Genomic DNA, 19,627 nt, shown 5'->3' on the forward strand with positions numbered 1-19,627 from the left:
AGCACATGGCTGAGCTCTATAATCACCACTTCATTAAGTCAGGATTCCTACTTGACTCAGCCATGCCTCCTTGCCCGTCCAACATTTCCTGATCTCCCACCCCTTTTAATGCGACTATCCCCGATGCTTCTCCCTCTTTTTCCCTTGCCCCGCTACAAAGTTTCTCCCTGCAGGCAGTCACTGAGTGCGAGGTGCTAAAGAAGCTCCTGAAACTTGACCCCCAAAAAACTGGGTTAGATGGTTTAGACCCTTTCTTCTTTAAGGTTGCTGCCCCTATCATCGCCAAGACAATCACCAACCTTTTTAACCTGTCTCTCCTTTCTGGGGAGGTTCCTATTACTTGGAAGGCAGCCACGGTGCATCCTTTATTTAAAGGGGGAGATCAAGCTGATCCTAACTGTTATAGGCCTATTTCTATTTTGCCCTGTTTATCAAAAGTGTTGGAAAAACTTGTCAATAATCAACTGACTGGCTTTCTTGATGTCTATAGTATTCTCTCTGGTATGCTATTTGGTTTCCACTCAGGTTATGGATGTGGCACTGCAACCTCAAAGGTCCTCAATGATGTCACCATTGCCCTTGATTCTAAGCAATGTTGTGCTGCTATTTTTGTTGACTTGGCCAAAGCTTTTGATACGGTAGACCATTCCATTATTGTGGGCCGGCTAAGGAGTATTGGCGTCAGAGGGGTTGGCCTCGGGTCTTTGGCCTGGTTTGATAACTCAAAGAGTGCAGTGTATAAAGTCAGACAATCTGCTGTCTCAGCCACTGCCTGTCACCAAGGGAGCACCCCAAACGCTCTAATCCTAGGCCCCATGCTCTTCTCAACAACATAGCTCAGGCAGTAGGAAGCTCTCTCATCCATTTATATGCAGATGATACAGTCTTATACTCAGCTGGCACCTCCCCGGATTTTGTGTTAAATAGATAGATAAGATAAGTAACTCTTTATCCACATTATAGCAGGGGGTGTAAAGCCATAACACATACGTTTTTCCAGCAGCAGACTATGATTGATAATGTCAAAAGTTGCACTGAAGTCTAACAAGACAGCTCCCACAATAATTTTATCATCAATTTCTCTCAGCCAATCATCAGTCATTTGTGAAAGTGCTGTGCTTGTTGAGTTTCCTTCCTTATAAGCGGGCTGAAAGTCTGTTGTCAATTTGTTTACTGTGAAATAGCATTGTATCTGGTCAAACACCATTTTTCCCAGAAGTTTACTAAGGGTTGGTAAGAGGCTGATTGGTCGGATATTTGAGCCAGTAAAGGGGGCTTTACTATTCTTGGGTAGCGGAATGTCTTTCGCTTCCCTCCAGGCTTGAGGGCACACGCTCTCTAGTAGGCTTAAATTGAACATATGGCAAATAGGAGTGGCAATATCGTCTGCTATTATCCTCAGTCATTTTTCATCCAGATTGTCAGACCCCGGTGGCTTGTCATTGTTGATAGTCAACAAAACATTTTTTTACCTCTTCCACACTGACTTTACGGAATTCAAAAGTACAATTCTTGTCTTTCATAATTTGGTCCGATATACTTGGATATGTAGCGTCAGCATTTGTTGCTGGCATGTCATCCCTAAGTTTGCTTATCTTGCCATTGAAAAAGTCATTAAAGTAGTTTGCAATATCAGTGGGCTTTGTGATGCATGGGCCATCTGATTCAATGAATGAAGGAGCCGAGTTGGCTTTTTTCCCCAAAATTTTATTTAAGGTGCCCCAAAGCTTTTTACTATCATTCTTTATATAATTTATCTTTGTTTCATAGTATGGTATAGTATTTTTGGGCGGGGGGAGTGATTGTTCAATGTGCTTTTCCCTGTGTTTTGTGGATAATTTTTTTTTTACACGCATGATGTTATGACATTACCACAACGCAGAGTTAGTCATAGCATGTTTGAATTTCAATATGTTTGTGTCAACCCACGCAGAGACATATAGGCCCATGAAACGATGATGACTCATACTGCATCATTTAGACAGAACAGTTCATACTCATGATATGCACCAGAAAGCTGTCAAATTAACCAATCTCATGGCCTATAATGAAGTGTCTTGGAGGTACAGTACTGACTTCTTGGATTATACAAATACAGATTAGATTTTTTAGCTTCCAGGCAAATCAGGTTTCATATGTCATCATGCGAGGAGATTTGTTTTGATCTAAATCTAATCTAACTTTACCCCACCTCCCTTCACCCCCTCCCCCCCTCCCTCCCTTCCTTCCTTTACCCCCCTCCCTCCCTTCCTTTACCCCCCTCCCTTCCTTTACCCTCCCTCCCTCCCTCCCTCCTCCGTCCCTCCCTTCCTTTAGCCCCCTCCTTTACCCTCCCCTCCCTTCACCCTCCCCTCCCTTCCTTTACCCTTCCCTCCCTTCCTTTACCCTCCCTTTACCCTCCCCTCCCCAACTTTACCCTCCCCAACTTTACCCTCCCCTCCCCAACTTTACCCTCCTCTCCCCACCTTCACCCTCCTCTCCCCACCTTCACCCTCCTCTACTCACCTTTAGCCTCCTCTACTCACCTTTAGCCTCCCCTTCCTTTAGCCTCCCCTTCCTTCCTTTACCCTCCCTTCACCCTCCCCTCCCCAACTTTACCCTCCCCTCCCCAACTTTACCCTCCTCTCCCCACCTTCACCCTCCTCTCCCCACCTTCACCCTCCTCTCCCCACCTTCACCCTCCTCTACTCACCTTTAGCCTCCCCTTCCTTTAGCCTCCCCTTCCTTTACCCTCCCCTCTCTTCCTTTAGCCTCCCCTCTCTTCCTTTAGCCTCCCCTCTCTTCCTTTACCCTTCCCCTATAGCTTCACCAGACCTGCAACAGAACGACAGTTGGACAGCCACAAATTATTACCGACAGAGAGTGGGAGGTATGAGAGAGTTAAAGGCCCAGTGCAGTCCCTTTTCCTGTATTTTATATATATTTCCACACTTTGAGATTGGAATAATACTGTGAAATTGTGGAAATGATGATAATGCCCTTTAATTGTAAGAGCTGTTTGAAAAGACCGCCTGAAATGTTTTGGCCTGCCTGGTGACATCACCAGGTGGTAAATTAGTTAACAGCCCAATAAGAAAGAGAGTTCCAAACCTCTTTGCCAATGTCAGCTAGTTTTCAGTGTTCCCTTCTCCACTCAGGCAACTCCTAGACAGTCCTAGCAAAAATCTTGCTTGAGAAATTGCTCTTTGCTAAGAAGCTATTTTTGCATATCTTTGGCCATTTTAATTGAAAACAGTCACAGTAAGATACTTAATTATTACCCATAAATCATGTGATATTGAGATATACTGTAAAAGGCTGCATTGGACCTTTAAAGAGGAGACAAAAATAGAGAGAAAAAGAGAGAGAGAGTCCTGGTAGTAGATGCATTGTCAGTCTGATTTAATGCTCCTATCTTCTCCGCCTCTTACACAGCCATCCTCCTCTCCTCCCAGTCTATACTGGTTTGAGAGTCATAGGCCAGTCTATGAGGACCCCTCCACATTGATGGTGGTGACGGTGGCCATGAAGCACCTCTGGAAGAGGCGGTCTGGATCTGGAGGCTGGTTGTCACAGTCCAGTTTACCACTCAAGAAGTGCTTCTTAAACCCTTGGGGACCCGTAGGGGGGCTACTGGGGTGACTCCGACTCGGCCCCTCTCGTGGACTGGGTTCAGCACCTGAAAATACAATGTTTTCACATTAGTTACATTTTGTATTTTGTGTCTGATGAAGAATCATGTAATACATTACTATGAGATGGAGAGCTTTGCTCTCTATGGGTCCCCGCTCTAAAATGTTATAAATATCTGCTGACTGATATTGAGTGTTAGTTATTTTCATTATACTCCAGAACCAGTAGCTTCTTATTCATAAAAAATATGGTTTCTGACTAGCCATGCTGGAAAGCATACAATTGGATAGCTAACTGAAATCCTTATATATATATATCAAGTGGAAAGGACAAGGAGGAATCCTAAATAGACACTGTCTAAAGATATATTTGACATGTCATAGGAAAAATCTATCTTTCACTATTATTATTAGGGACATCCTGTACACCATCTTGTAAAATGAATCAGTCTACTTTCACATGAACTGATTACACAGAGTGACAAATAATCGACTTGTCCAACATCTAATTCAATTCTAATTCTATGGGCTTTCTTTTCACTATAAAAACCTCAAACTCCATGATCTCTGTAGCCAGTTAGCCAATGGATTTTGTTCACTTTACCAATCAGACAAAGGCAATCACAATGGGAGTTATTGGTTGACGTTGCTCGACTGGTCAAACTGTGCATATTGAGAGTGAGTGTTCGTGAGTGAGATAGTCATTTCCATATGAAAGTCTACCCTGAGTCCTTACTTTGAGAATGCTACAGAATTTAATCTCAAATAACGCTTTTTGATTTTCAGACTAACATTTTCTTTTTGGTTAATGACGCTTTCATTTTGAGAGTAGAGTTGTGTAGTTAACGAAAGGCACTCTGAATGCTGCAAATCAAATCAAATTTTAGCCCTTGCATGAATCTACATTACAATTACGAGCAGACAGCCGTACCTTTCAACATCAGCTCAGTTTCATCCCCCACTATGAAACTGATCGCAGAGGATTAACATCAGTAGTACACTCCACTGTGGATTGGCTGTGTTTTCTTCTGGTTCCCCATCACATTTCAAGGGCTACGCAGCATTCATTGTTTTTCTCAGCATGGCAGCAGTGGGTATATTTTGTTATTGCTCTGGCCTGGCAGGCACACAAACAGACACTCACAAATATACACACACAGTTTGAAAAAGTATTCACCCAGTTCAGTTTATGCATATAAAAATCTGAGTTTATTTGTCACGTGCACAGGATACAGCAGGTGTAAACAGTACAGTGAAATGCTTACTAGCAAGCTCTTTCCCAACAATGCAGTATATCAAAGGTAAGAATATAAGATAAAATACAAACACGTGAGAAATAAAAACAAATTAGAATGTACGCTTCACACAGGGTCATGTTTCAAATGTGCTGCACAAATTGAAGGCTCCAAGGCTACAAAATGTGAAAAATGTGCATTTGAATACTTTGCCAAGGCATGTTCAAGATCATAGAAAATATTTTTGAATAAGAGAAGGATTAGAAGGATCCTCCCCAGTTCTTGCCAGCGTACCATGGGCTTTAGACTCGTTAAGTAACTTAGGCAGAGTGTTGGGTGACCATGTACCTCCAGGGTGAAGGAAGGTACAGGCGTGGGTTGGAGGCAACCACGCACACACGCATGCGCACAGAAACGCACACAAACAATTCTCAGCAGGTGTGGGAAGAAATTAACTGTGAACTTTTCTATTAACAGACGCTTTCTGGCTTCCTGCAGGCTTCCTCTATGGCTATCCAGTCAGGGAAATCGAGAGGGGGAGGGGTTTACCTCTTCATCAACAACAAATTTTGAGCTTAATCAAGCGCAGTGGAAGTCTAGAACCATTGTTCACCCGATGGTCAAATGCCAACGCTTCTACCTCTCGAGGGAGTTTTCAGCTGTTATTGTGACTGTTGTACACATTCCACCTGGCACTTAAAAAAGTGTACGAGGCTATAAACAAGCAGGTAAACTTGCACCCAGAAGCTGATTTCCTTGTTGCCGGTGATGTTAATTCCACGCCATTAAGACACGTAATGCCCAACTTCCATCAACACGTCTCCTTCGCCAGCAGTGTCGATAAAGTCCTAGACCACTGTTACTCTACCCACAAGCAAGCATACAAGGCCCTCCAGTGTAGGGCTGTTAAGGTGACCACCGTATTATCGCCACACTGCAGTGGTGTAAAGTACTTAAGTAAATATATTTCCAAGTACTACTTTAGTCGTTTTTTGGGGTATCTCTACTTTACAATTTATATTTTTGACAACTTTTACTTCTCTCCATTCCTAAAGAATATAATGTAATTTTTACTCCATAGATTTTCCTTGACACCCAAAGTATTCGTTGCATTTTGAATGCTTAGCTGTCCTGAAAATTGTCAAAATCACGCACTTAAAGAGAAAATTCCTGATCATCCCTACTGCCTTTGATCTTGCGGACTCACTAAACACAACTGCTTAGTTTGTAAAGATGTCTGAGTGTTGGAGTGTGCCTCTGGCTATCCGTAAATAACAAAAACAAGAAAATGGTGCCGTCAGGTTTGCTTAATATAAGGAATTAGATTTTTTTTTATACATTTACTTTTGATATGCATATTTAAAACCAAATACTTTTAGACTTTTACTCAAGTAGTATTTTACTGGGTGACTTTCCCTTTTACTTGAGCCGTTTTCTATTTAGGTATCTTTACTTTTAGTCAAGTATGACAATTGGGTTATTTTTCCACCACTGGTTACGAGTCATGACAGCAGTCAAATTCCACATGACCGTTTAGTCATGATAATTAGGCTTCTCCAAGTTCTGATGCTGCTGATGGTCATTAGTAGCCTACCAAACTTGGTACTCAGCACTTTGTTGTCCCTCTAATCACTCTGACATTTATATTTGTATTTATTATGGATCCCCATTAGCTGCTGCCAAGGCAGTAGCTACTCTTCCTGAGGTCCAGCAAAGTTAAGACAGTTATACAATTTTAAAAACATTCACAACACACTAAGTGTGTGCCCTCAGGCCCCTACTCCACTACCACATATCAAATCAAAACACCTTTTATTAGTCACATGCGCCAAATACAGTGAAATGCTTACTTACAAGTCCCTAACCAACAATGTAGTTTTAAAAATATGAATACGATTAAGAAATAAAAGGAACAAGTAATTAAAGAGCAGAGGTAAAATAACAATAGCGAGACTATATACAGGGGGTACCAGTAAAGAGTCAATGTGCGGGGGCACCGGTGTCGAGGTAATTGAGGTAATATGTACATGTAGGTAGAGTTATTAAAGTGACTAAGCACAGATAACAGAGAGTAGCAGCGGCGTAAAAGAGGGGGTGGGCAATGCAAATAGTCTGGGTAGCCATTTGATTAGATGTTCAGGAGACTTATGGCTTGGGGGTAGAAGCTGTTTAGAAGCCTCTTGGACCTAGACTTGGTGCTCCGGTACCGCTTGCCATGCGGTAGCAGAGAGAACAGTCTATGACTAGGGTGGATGAAGTCTTTGACCATTTTTAGGGTCTTCCTCTGGCACTGCCTGGTATAAAGGTCCTGGATGGCAGGAAGATTGACCCCAGTGATGTACTGGGCCGTACGCACTACCCTCTGTAGTGCCTTGCGGCCAGAGGCCGAGATGTTGCCATACCAGGCTGTGATGCCACCAGTCAGGATGCTCTCGATGGTGCAGCTGTAAAACTTTTGAGGATCTGAGGACTCATGCCAAATCTTTTCAGTCTCCTGAGGGGGAATAGGTTTTGTAGTAATCTCTTCACGACTGTCTTGGTGTGCTTGGACTAGAGGTCGACCGATTATGATTTTTCAACACCGATACCGGTTATTGGAGGACCAGAAAAAGCCGATATCGATTAATCTGCCGATTTGTATATATATTTGTAATAATGACAATTACAACAATACTGAATTAACTTTTATTTTAACTTAATATAATACATAAATAAAATCTATTAAGTCTCAAATAAATAATGAAACATGTTCAATTTGGTTTAAATAATGCAAAAACACAGTGTTAGAGAAGAAAGTAAAAGTGCAATATGTGCCATTGTAACGGCAGATTTCCTCCTCTTCGTCTGAAGAGGAGGTGTAGCAGGGATCGGACCAAGACGCAGCGTAGTAAGTGTCCATGGTTTTAATATAATAAACTGAACAAGACACAATACAAAATAACAAAAGTAAATCTAACCAAAACAGTCCCGTGTGGCACAAACACTGACACAGGAAACAATCACCCACAAACCAATAGTGAAAACAGGCTACCTAAATATGGTTCCCAATCAGAGACAATGAAAAACACCTGCCTCTGATTGAGAACCATATCAGGCCAAATGACAAACCTAAACATAGAAACACAGAACATAGAATATACCCACCCAGCTCACGTCCTGACCAACTAAATAAAGACTAAACAGAGGAAATAAGGTCAGGAACGTGACAGCCATGTAAAAAAGCTAACGTTTAAGTTTCTTGCTCAGAACATGAGAACATATGAAAGCTGGTGGTTCAATATTCCCAGTTCTTCAATATTCCCAGTTAAGAAGTTTTAGGTTGTAGTTACTATAGGAATTATGACGCGTCAACTATTTCTCTCTATACCATTTGTATTTCATATACCTTTGACTACTGGATGTTGTTATAGGCACTTTAGTATTGCCAGCCTAATCTCGGGAGTTGATAGGCTTGAAGTCATAAACAGCGCTGTGCTTCAAGCATTGCTAAGAGCTGCTGGCAAAATGCAGTAAAGTGCTGTTTGAATGAATGTTTACGAGCCAGCTGCTGCCTACCACCGCTCAGTCAGACTGCTCTATCAAATATCAAATCATAGACTTAATTATAATATAATAAACACAGAAATACGAGCCTTTGGTCATTAATATGGTCAAATCCGGAAACGATCATTTCGAAAACAAAACGTTTCTCCTTTCAGTAAAATACAGAACCGTTCCGTATTTTATCGAACGGGTGGCAACCCTAAGTCTAAATATTGCTGTTACATTGCACAACCTTCAATGTTATGTCATAATTATGTACAATTTTGGCAAATTAATTACGGTCTTCACACAGTTCGCAACGAGCCAGGCGGCCCAAACTGTTGCATATACCCTGACTCTGCTTGCACTGAAGTGACACAATTTTGCTAGTTAATATTGCCTGGTAACATGAATTTCTTTTAACTAAATATGCAGGTTTTAAAAAATATACATCTGTGTATTGATTTTAAGAAAGGCATTGATGTTTATGGGTCGGTTCATTTGTGAAACGATTGTGCTTTTTTCGCGAATTATCTTTTGTTAAATCATCACCCGTTTGGCGAAGTTGAAGTAGGCTGTGATTCGATGATAAATTCACAGGCACCACATTGATTGTATGCAACGCAGGACAAGCTAGTTAATCTAGTATTATCATCAACCATGTGTAGTTAACTAGTGATTATGTGAAGATTGATTGTTTTTTTACAAGATAAAATTACTATTACTCTTTCGTATCGTCTGAGATCCCTAAAGATTGGAAAGTGGCCGCGGTCATCCCCCTCTTCAAAGGGGGAGACACTCTAGACCCAAACTGTTACAGACCTATATCCATCCTGCCCTGCCTTTCTAAAGTCTTCGACAGCCAAGTGAACAAACAGATCACCGACCATTTCGAATCCCACCGTACCTTCTCCGCTATGCAATCTGGTTTCCGAGCTGGTCACGGGTGCACCTTAGCCACGCTCAAGGTCCTAAATTATATCATAACCGCCATCGATAAAAGACAGTACTGTTTCAACACTGTCAATCACCGCATTCTTATCGGCAGACTCAACAGACCTTGGTTTCTCTAATGACTGCCTCGCCTGGTTCACTAACTACTTAGATAGAGTTCAGTGTGTCAAATCAAAGGGCCTCTTTTCCAGACCTCTGGCAGTCTCTATGGGGGTGCCACAGAGTTCAATTCTCGGGACGACTCTTTTCTCTGTATATCTCAATGATGTCGCTCTTGCTGCGGGTGATTCTTTGATCCATCTCTACGCGGACGACACCATTCTGTATACATCTGGCCCTTCTTTGGAAACTGTGTTTACAAACCTCCAAACGAGCTTAAATGCCATACAACTCTCCTTCCGTGGCCTCCAACTGCTCTTAAATACTAGTAAAATGAAATGCATGCTCTTCAACCGATCACTGCCCGCACCCGCCCGCCCGACTAGCATCACTACTCTGGACGGTTCTGACTTAGAATATGTGGACAACTATAAATACCTAGGTGTCTGGCTAGACTGTAAACTCTCCTTCCAGACTCACATTAAGCATCTCCAATCCAAAGTTAAATCTAGAATCGGCTTCCTATTTTGCAACAAAGCCCCCTTCACTCATGCTGCCAAACTTACCCCCGTAAAACTGACTATCCTGCCGATCCTTGACTTCAGCGACGCCATTTACAAATTAGCCTCCAACACTCTACTCAGCAAATTGAATGCAGTCTATCACAGTGCCATCCGTTTTGTCACCAAAGCCCCATATACAACCCACCACTGCGACCTGTATGCTCTCGTTGGCTGGTCCTCGCTACATATTCGTCGCCAAACCCACTGGCTCCAGGTAATCTATAAGTCTTTGCTAGGTATAGCTCCGCCTTATCTCAGCTCACTGGTCACCATAGCAATACCCACCAAAGCCAACACCTATTTTGGCCGCCTTTCCTTCCAGTTCTCTGCTGTCAATGACTGGAACGAATTGCAAAAATCCCTGAAGTTGGAGACTTATATCTCTCTCAATAACTTTAAGCGTCAGCTGTCAGAGCAGCTTACCGATCGCTGTAGCTGTACACAGCCCATCTGTACACAGGCCATCCAACCAACGACCTACCTGATCCCCATATTTGTTTTTGTTTTTCTGCTCTTTTTCACACCAGTATTTCTACTTGCACATCCTCATCTGCACATATATCACTCCAGTGTAAATTGCTAAATTGTAATTACTTTCCCACCATTGGCCTATTTATTGCCTTACCTCCTTACTTCATTTGCACACACTGTATACAGATTATATTTTATTTTTCTACTGTATTATTGACTGTAAGTTTGTTTATCGCATGTGTAACTCTGTCATTGTTTTTGTCGCACTGCTTTGCTTTATCTTGGCCAGGTCACAGTTGTAAATGAGAACTTGTTCTCAACTGGCCTACCTGGTTAAATAAAAGTGAAATAAAATTTAAAAAATAAAAAAGTTTAATGCTAGCTAGCAACTTACCTTGGCTCCTTGCAGCCACAAGGTCCTTTTGATGCTGCACTCGCGTAACAGGTGGTCAGCCTGCCACGCAGTTTCCTCGTGGATTGCAATGTAATCGGCCATAATCGGCATCCAAAAAGGCTGATTACCGATTGTTATGAAAACTTGAAATCGGCCCTAATTAACTATGCCGATTAATCGGTCGACCTCTAGCTTGGACCATGTTAGTTTGTTGGCAATTTGGACACCAAGGAACTTGAAGCTCTCAACCTGCTCCACTACAGCCCCGTCAACGAGAATGGGAGCGTGCTCGGTCTTCCTTTTCCTGTAGTCTACAACACAAAGTATCTGTCTATTGTGCGATTTATTGTGATGGTGTAGGCTATATATTAAATGCATTTATTAGACTATTTAAAATGTAGATGTTACAAAGGTCTGAATCAGTGGCTTGTATGCTATGCATGGAAGTCAGGAGATGCTAAATGTGTTTAAGCTAATTAACGGTAAATTAGTGAGTCTGGCAGTAATTTGCTTGACAATCACCGGGTGACAAAATTTCATGACCGCCACAGTCCTACTCCTGCATCCCCCATTCGGCAAATCAGATCATGACTCTGTACTCCTGTTTCCTGTTTTACAAGCAGAAGCTCCAACAGGAAGTACCAGTGACTTGCTCTGTTGAGAATTGGTCATCAGAATCAGAGATTATGCTAAAGGACTGCTTTGCTAGCGGAGACTGAAATATGTTCCGAAACTCCCCCCGATAACATCGATGAGGTAACCACCTCTGTCACCGGCTTCATTAGGAAATGCATCAGCAACGTTGTCCCCACAGTGAAGGTTCCCCACAGGGGTATCGCAGACAAGTACAAAAATTCCTGCTTCGACCTCCACAGAGTCATCAAACGAGCAAAAGGACAATATAGGAAAGATGGAATCATATTACATAGGTGCCGACACCTGCCGCATGTGACAGGGGCTATAGTCCATTACGGATTACAGGGGAAGATCCAACCGTGATCTGCCCTACAATGACTCTCTACCAGACAAAACTTGTTAAAGACTCCAGCCACCCAAGCCATAGACTATTCTCTCTGCTTCCGCAAGGCAAGCGGTACTGGTGCATCAAGTCTGACACCAACAGTCTCAATCCCCAAGCCATAAAATTGCTAAATATCTAACAAAATGGCTACACGGACTATCTGAGTTTACCTGTAACGGCAGCCTTCCTCCTCTTCACGAGAAGAGAAGGTGTAGCAGGGATCGGACCAAGACGTAGCGTAGTTTGTGCTCAACATATTTAATAATGACGATAAACGTGAACACTTAACAATTACAAAATGTGGCAAACCGATACAGTCCTAGCTGGTGCAGAGAAAACACAAAGACAGGAAACCACCACCCAACAAACCCCAACACAAAACAAGCCACCTATATATGATTCCCAATCAGAGACAACACAAAACATCTGCCTCTGATTGAGAACCATATTAGGCCAAACATAGAAACAGACAAACTAGACACACAACATAGAATGCCCACCCAGCTCACGTCCTGACCAACACTAAAACAAGCAAAACACACAAGAACTATGGTCAGAACGTGACATTACCCTTGTATTTTTATCTCTATGCACACTCACAGGACTCTACACACTCACGCACACTGACACTTCAACACACACACTCACTTAATTTGCTCACACACACATTTTATACTGACTCTCTCACTCTCTTTCTCACAATGAACTTTTATTGTAAGAAGGCTACTTATATTAAGTACAACCTTGGTATCTAGGATGATAATGGATTTTAAGGCTTGGAGGTTATTCTGCCTGTGTGGCCTCCAGATAAGTGGAAAGTCATTGAGCCACTGTAGGAGCCCTTTGCTAGAGCATTCATAATCAGCCCCTGTTTTCAATGTTATTTGTTCCTACTGTACTAAGGAATGGCCATCTTACTGCATCCTATACACCAGAAGTCATTCCAATCTGAATCTGAGTGCTACTGGAACCACAGAAGACAGATGCCCCAAGCCCTTCTGGCATGTCAAATTAAAATTATTTCCATAGAGATGAGCTTTACTTCTGTTCATATCTTCTGTTTCCATCATATACTGTAGCATTAAAGCACCTTGAGGGTGGGATAAATGAACATATGATACTATATTGGATTCTATAGGCTCTTTTGGCATGGGTCCTATTCATTGGGGCACAACGTAGCAAAGCGCTTTTTAACAGAAAACGAAAACAGGTAGTCCCTCCCTGTTTCAGTTTTCTTCCGTTTGGTGCGTAGTGAATACGACCCTTGCCTTGTAATAGTGGGTCATACAGTTGGTGACATACCTGGTGCTATGAGGGGCAGTCCGTTGTCAAGGCCTCTGGGTTTGGTCGCAATGAACAGATAGCACAGGACACAGACAGTGATGATGAACGCTAGCAGCACCACAGCTGCTATGGACAGGCCAACCAGCGCTCCCAGACTGTCAGACAGAGTGGGTGAGAAGAGGGGAGGAATAGAGAGAGGGAGTGTGAGTGAGAGAGCGATAGAGAGAGAGAAAGACGAGAGAGAGACAGAGTGACAGCGACAGAGAGAGGGAGCGAGACAGAGAGAGCAAGAGCGAGAGAGAGAATTTCATGGAACGAATGAAAGAGAAAAGGGAATATAAAGTACAGCAGACAAATGAAAGAGAGAATAGGAGAGGAAGAAAACAAGAGATATTTAACTTCTTCTATGCACTTTCAAAGATATAAACTTTTTTTGACGTTTGAAAATGTTATCATATGTTTTAGAAGTTGTGAAGCAGTAGCTGAGAGACTGTTGAGTGTGATCAAAGGCAAAACATAATTTCCACTTTGACAACGTTCAACTTCAAATTCAAATGAAATTCTTCCACTGTATGCATTGCTGACACATGCATTCCACTGAAATGAGAAGAAAAGTCCTTTGATGAAAAAAAAACTTTTATGATATCTACAATCACTGCCTCTAAGTAATTTAATTTGAAATTATACCAGACTATTTGCCATTACTTTTCATTTCTGCTTTGACTGACTGGTGTTTCATTCCCAATCAGAAACTAGAGCTTTCTTCGTTTTTTTACCCAAAATGCAAAGCACCTAAGAAAACAACTTCAATCAAACTAATTGACTGTTAAATCAATCAAATCAATTAAGTCTCACCTAAAACTTAAAGCACAAGAGAGTGGAGGGAATAGTTATCCTGTATCAGTGCCTAGTCAGGTGGAATATTATCATTCAATTACAAGTGCATTTAATATGCATTCTGAAAGAGCCTATAGTGGTTTATGAAGACAGATCACTGTTGCCACAAGATGCCAGTGCCACAACTTAACAATAATGATGAATGAGTCTGAAAAAGACACAGAGCAGCTTTTTGAAAAGGCATTAGGATCAGCAACAGATTATTTTGAGATTTATATTATGTTTGGCACGTGCACGCGCACACGCACACACACAAACAGACACTCACACACAAGCACATAGTAATGTCTAACCTAAGCCTGATGTATAATTTTCAACTTCCTGTTATTAACTTCTCTAGGGTATGAGGGACGGTAGCGTCCCACCTCGTCAACAGCCAGTGAAACTGCAGGGCGCCAAATTCAAAACAACAGAAATCCCATAATTTAAATTCCTCAAACATACAAGTATTTTACACCATTTTAAAGATACACTTGTTGTAAATCCAGCCAAAGTGTCCGATTTCAAAAAGGTTTTACGACGAAAGCACACCAAACGATTATGTTAGGTATGAGCCAAGTCACAGAAAAAGACAGCCATTTTTCCAGCCAAAGAGAGGAGTAACAAAAAGCAGAAATAGAGATAAAATGAATCACTAACGTTTGATGAACTTCATCAGATGACACTCATAGGACTTCATGTTACACAATACATGTATGTTTTGTTCGGTAAAGTTCATATTTATATCCAAAAATCTGAGTTTAGGCGGGACACTACTGTCTCACTTGGCAAAAAGCCTGAGAAAATGCAGAGTGCCAAATTCAAAATAATTACTATAAAAATTACTATAAAAATCAAACTTTCATTAAATCACACATGAAAGATACCAAATTAAAGCTACACTGGTTGTGAATCCAGCCAACATGTCAGAATTCAAATAGGCCTTTTGGCGAAAGCAAACGATGCTATTATCTGAGGATAGCACCGTTGTAAACAAAGAGAGATAAGCATATTTCAACCCTGCAAGCGCGACACAAAACGCAGAAATACAAATATAATTCATGCCTTACGTTTGACGAGCTTCTGTTGTTGGCACTCCAATATGTCCCATAAACATCACAAATGGTCCTTTTGTTCTATTAATTCCGTCGATATATATATCCAAAATGTCCATTTATTTGGCGCGTTTGATCCAGAAAACACCGGTTCCAACTTGCTCAAACGTGACTACAAAATATCTCAAAGGTTACCTGTAAACTTTGCCAAAAAATTGTAAACTACTTTTGTAATACAACTTTAGGTATTTTTTAACGTTAATAATCGATAAAATTGAAGACGGGATGATCTGTGTTCAATACAGGATTAAAACCAACTATAGCTAGCTTTCTGGTCACGCGCTTCTATCTAACAGCACACCTCGAGTGACTCTCGTTCAAGATGGCCGTACTTCTTCATGACACAAAGGAATAACCTCAACCAATTTTTCAAGACTGTTGACATCCAGTAGAAGCGGTAGGAACTGCAAGCAGGTCCCTTAGAAATCTGGTTTCCCAATGAAAATCCATTGAAAAGAGAGTGACCTCAAAAAAACTAATCTGAATGGTTTGTCCTCGGGGTTTCGCCTGCTAAATAAGTTCTGTTTTACTCACAGACATGATTCAAACCGTTTTAGAAACGTCAGAGTGTTTTCTATCCAAATCTACTAATACTATGCATATCTTATCTTCTGGGGATGAGTAGCTGGCAGTTTAATTTGGGCATGCTTTTCATCCAAAATTCCGAATGCTGCCCTACCCTAGAGAAGTTAACCAAGGTATCAAAGGAACACTTATGAACACCTGCATCACTCTCTGCTCTCTGCCATGGGATTAAAATCATAAACTTTTATGTTCAGTTCTGTAAGGACTTCTTTCACTTCTTTCACAGCAGCAACCCTTGTTCATGTGATCTCTCTATGATCAGTCATTCACTGTGGAATCCTCAGGAAGCCCTTTCAAGATGGCTTTCTTCCTCCACAGGTCAACAAGAAGCCTTTTCAAGATGACTTTCTTTCTCCACAGGTCCACGGGAAGCCCTTTCAAAATTACTTTCTTTCTCCACAGGTTGCCCTTGTGATCTATTTATAGAACTAGATCAGAAGGAGAGGGGATGTGTCGTGGATAATCGTCTCAGAAATATAACACTCTTACAAGAACTTGTAAATTCAATATAGGCTTTTAATATAAAATATCAGAAGCCGTGTCAGTCCGCGGAAAGACCAACTTCCATAAGCACTGGCTCTGTTCTTATACACATACATCAAATGAGTCCATCCCATATGCAAATGAAGTTCCTTCCCTTAGTCTGTCTGTCACTATTATCTTTCATTTCAAACTTCCTGCTTGTTCATGCCCAATAACGCCTGTATCCGCTCTTGATTAGATTACAATGGTGCCAGGACCCTCTCGTGTCCTAAAATAAATATGTATTATGCCTATAGTCCATCTGTTGGTCATTTGGCTGGCCCCCTCCTTTGTGTGTCCCTCTGACCTCGGTATGTCCAGCCATTCTATGCACTTATGGCCTTGCTTTAGTTTCCTGTCCTAGACAATAGACAATGTACTTTAAGTGTCGCCTCTTCCTTTTTACCCTTTATGCTTTTTATGGCTTTGGCCATTATGTCTGTTATGTCTTAGTTTCCTGTTTTTACCAGAATGGCAAATGCACTCACGAATTGCCTTCTCCTCTTATATTCTAATGTACACCTGTCTTTTGCTCAATAGTGTGATATCTGTCTCTATATGTCTAAGTACTAACTCCTACAGATGCTGTTGACAGTAACCTTCCCCATTGCTGGTTGCCTTAAAGCAGCCCATAGGGAGCCTCACAGGGAGCCTCATAGGGAGCCTCGCAGCCTTTTTATTAAAAACATTGAACTACAACTATACAATATCACAAACACTACAGGATAGCCAGGCGTTTTGTTACCATGTGAATGAAAGAGATTGTAAGACAGCTACTGCTCAAACACAATATTGCTACAGGATACTACTGTATTTGTAGGAGAAAACAGAACCCCCTCATAATGTTGGGTGGTTTGAAGGACTGACTCCATGGAAATATTAAAAAGCCTGTATAAGTGAATAACTGAATAATGCAGTAAAGGAGCAATCCGCAGTTGCTACATTAATTTTTAGACTGTTAACTGAATGATATATGTATAGCCATTGATTTTTGTTTTACTCCAATGTTTGTAAACAAAGTCAATGATAACAAACATTTTTCTAGCTTCAAAACATGCTTAAAACTATCATTTTTATCTCATGGATGGTCAGTCCTTGCATCCATGGCTCTGTCTAGAGTTTCTCAAGCTGCATCCCTCAACTGTTTATTGTTTGAACTGCAGATTGGTGCTTTAAGGTGGCTTTTATACATGATGACTACCTGCCTGACAGACTCAACAGCTGGCTCCATCATCTTCACATCGTGAAGAAGACGTTATAGTACAGTAGTACAATGTGCCTTCTGACAGCTTCTGAATGACTCATATAATAGCTTTTGTATCACTGGCTAAACATCCAATTAAGTGTTCATGGGAAGTGTTTATGGCATGCTACTGTCATTAGAACACTCATTTCATATGTCAAAGCATTTTGCAGACCTATCTGTGACATCAAGTTGAAATTCAATTTAAAAAAGACCCAAATACAAAATTCCCTTCAAGTTTAGCACTTTGGTAGGCTATTCTCTGACATTTCAATGCATTTTTGTAGAAACTCAGATCTGGATCCTCACAATATCAAGAGCATCTAATTTTCCACAGCTCCTACTAATTTGCTTATTGAAGTCTTCACCTCTCCTACACTGCAATGCTGCAAAGGTCGCTGTAAATGAGTGTGTTCTTATTCTTAAATCCACTGGCTTCATCATCATTAGATTTGTTTTATATGAGTATGTTAATGTGGGGACTTGACAGCATTCATTTTCACTTATAGGTTTACATAATGCAACAAGCACCTTCCTGTGATGTGTTGATGGAGCCATTGATGCATGGCTTCTAGCATTGTAGTTGCGTTTTACCAATACACCAATACATATTTTCACCAATACACCTACCACATTTGGGAGTTGCCAGAGAGAAATTCACTGTATAAAAGAAAGAGTGCAGTGCAAAGTGTAATAGGCATTCCTTATACATTAGCATAGTTACATTCTTATTCTTACCTCAACCACCACATGTATCCATACTCGTATGGGAAAAAACTGTTGGGGTCATCACAACAGTATTTCATGTCATTGAAGCCACAGCAGAAAAGAGCTCCTGCATCGTTGTCCGGTTTAGGGCACATGAACTCGTTTATGAGCACTTTCTCTGCGTTGTAGTAGCTCGTGCAGTCCCCGCTCATGCTGACCCCAAACGCGCAGACACGCCAACTATACAATATGTTAGATCAGTTGAAGTTTCAATCCGTCCATATTATTGTCAATCCAAACAGCTGAGTGCTCTGTGTCTTGCTGGTTGACTTGCAAGGTATTTAAGTAAGTCCCCATTACTGAGCCCGCCTCTCTCTCTCTCTCCTCGCCCCACTGTAACGCAATCTCCAAAGAAAACACTATACCTCTCTCTGTGTGTGTCTGTGTGTGTGCGCGCGCTCGTGTGCATCTGTTCAGAATTGCCTTCATTTGGCCTTCCCTAACAGAGTATAGATGTCCTTGGTGCTAATTTGTATTCACGTCCAGTGCACCAGGATGCATGAGTTTATTGTCAGTTTTGCCCACTGGTTGGCTTGTTAATGGTTACATTCTATTAGAAATAGAAAGAGTTTAATTGCTGTTCGCAATGTAAAGCATATATTATCATGGATGTCTTTGGTGTGTGATTAGTGGGATGTTGAATGATGCTCCTGTGTTTCTCTGACAGTAAAACAGTATCAAGCACAAAACCCCCTCTTAAGCCATATCCCCACCCATCTCTTTAAGCATTCACATGTGAGGCTATGTGCTAAACAGAGTGCGTACAGTAGTGTACTAAACAACCAAAGATTTCAAGACTTAAGGCTGGTTTATTCTACCTCTATCGACATTTCTGTGTACAGTTGTCACAGTGACATCATGAACATTCTATTGTCCTTCGACATCAAACTTGTCATTGTAGTTATGAAAAAGTATAAACACAAAAATGACAGGCTGCATGACATCAGCAGCCTGGTGGTCCAAAATAGCATAACTGGTGTATCTGTTTAAAAATGGATTTAGTATATATCAATCTAGCAAACCAGGCAACTAAAAGCAACTTTCTAAACAATGTATTGGCTAGCTTGTTGGCTAGCTAACGTTACGTTAGCAGGCTAGCCAGATCAAATAATGACCATATCATAGCTGACGTCTTAACTTTAGCAAGTTTGTGTTCATTATTAAAGGAAAATAAACTCACAACAAGATCATTATTTAAAAGTTAATGGCAAACGAATTACAGAAAATAGCTTACGGTTGTGACTGTGATGAAATAAAAGCTTGGCATTCTACCGGTGAATTTTAGAACATGGACACTGTCTCGTTGGCCTAACGTTATATTCTAATTTGACTTTGGTGCAGGTCATGTTGTTATTCACATTACC

General features: G+C 41.2%; 1 protein-coding gene across 2 annotated transcripts; it reads right to left on the minus strand.

Annotated features, from left to right (window-relative positions):
- Positions 1 to 2,687: 2,687 nt before the first annotated feature.
- LOC139541465 (protein shisa-like-2A) lies at positions 2,688 to 18,573 on the minus strand. 2 transcript variants are annotated; one of them, XM_071346139.1, is made up of 3 exons: positions 18,234 to 18,573; positions 13,173 to 13,309; positions 2,688 to 3,658 (listed from the first exon to the last, which is right to left on the minus strand). In XM_071346139.1, exons 1-3 carry the CDS (start codon positions 18,413 to 18,415, stop codon positions 3,465 to 3,467), a joined length of 513 nt encoding a protein of 170 aa, XP_071202240.1. In that variant the 5' UTR covers positions 18,416 to 18,573; the 3' UTR covers positions 2,688 to 3,464. The 2 variants fall into 2 exon arrangements, with proteins under 2 accessions (XP_071202240.1, XP_071202241.1); XM_071346140.1 differs by lacking the exon at positions 18,234 to 18,573 and adding an exon at positions 15,101 to 16,270.
- Between the last annotated feature and the right edge of the window lie 1,054 nt (positions 18,574 to 19,627).

This window comes from Salvelinus alpinus, chromosome 16 (genome assembly GCF_045679555.1).
Source record: "Salvelinus alpinus chromosome 16, SLU_Salpinus.1, whole genome shotgun sequence".
Taxonomy (NCBI): Eukaryota; Metazoa; Chordata; class Actinopteri; order Salmoniformes; family Salmonidae; genus Salvelinus; species Salvelinus alpinus.

Coding starts and splice junctions, on each gene's coding strand:
- LOC139541465 (XM_071346139.1), bottom strand. CDS start 18,415: ATGAGCGGGGACTGCACGAGCTACTACAACGCAGAGAAAGTGCTCATA. Junction 13,310..18,233: donor GGATACATGTGGTGGTTGAG/GTAAGAATAAGA, acceptor TCTGTCTGACAG/TCTGGGAGCGCTGGTTGGCC. Junction 3,659..13,172: donor ACTGCCCCTCATAGCACCAG/GTATGTCACCAA, acceptor TTGTATTTTCAG/GTGCTGAACCCAGTCCACGA.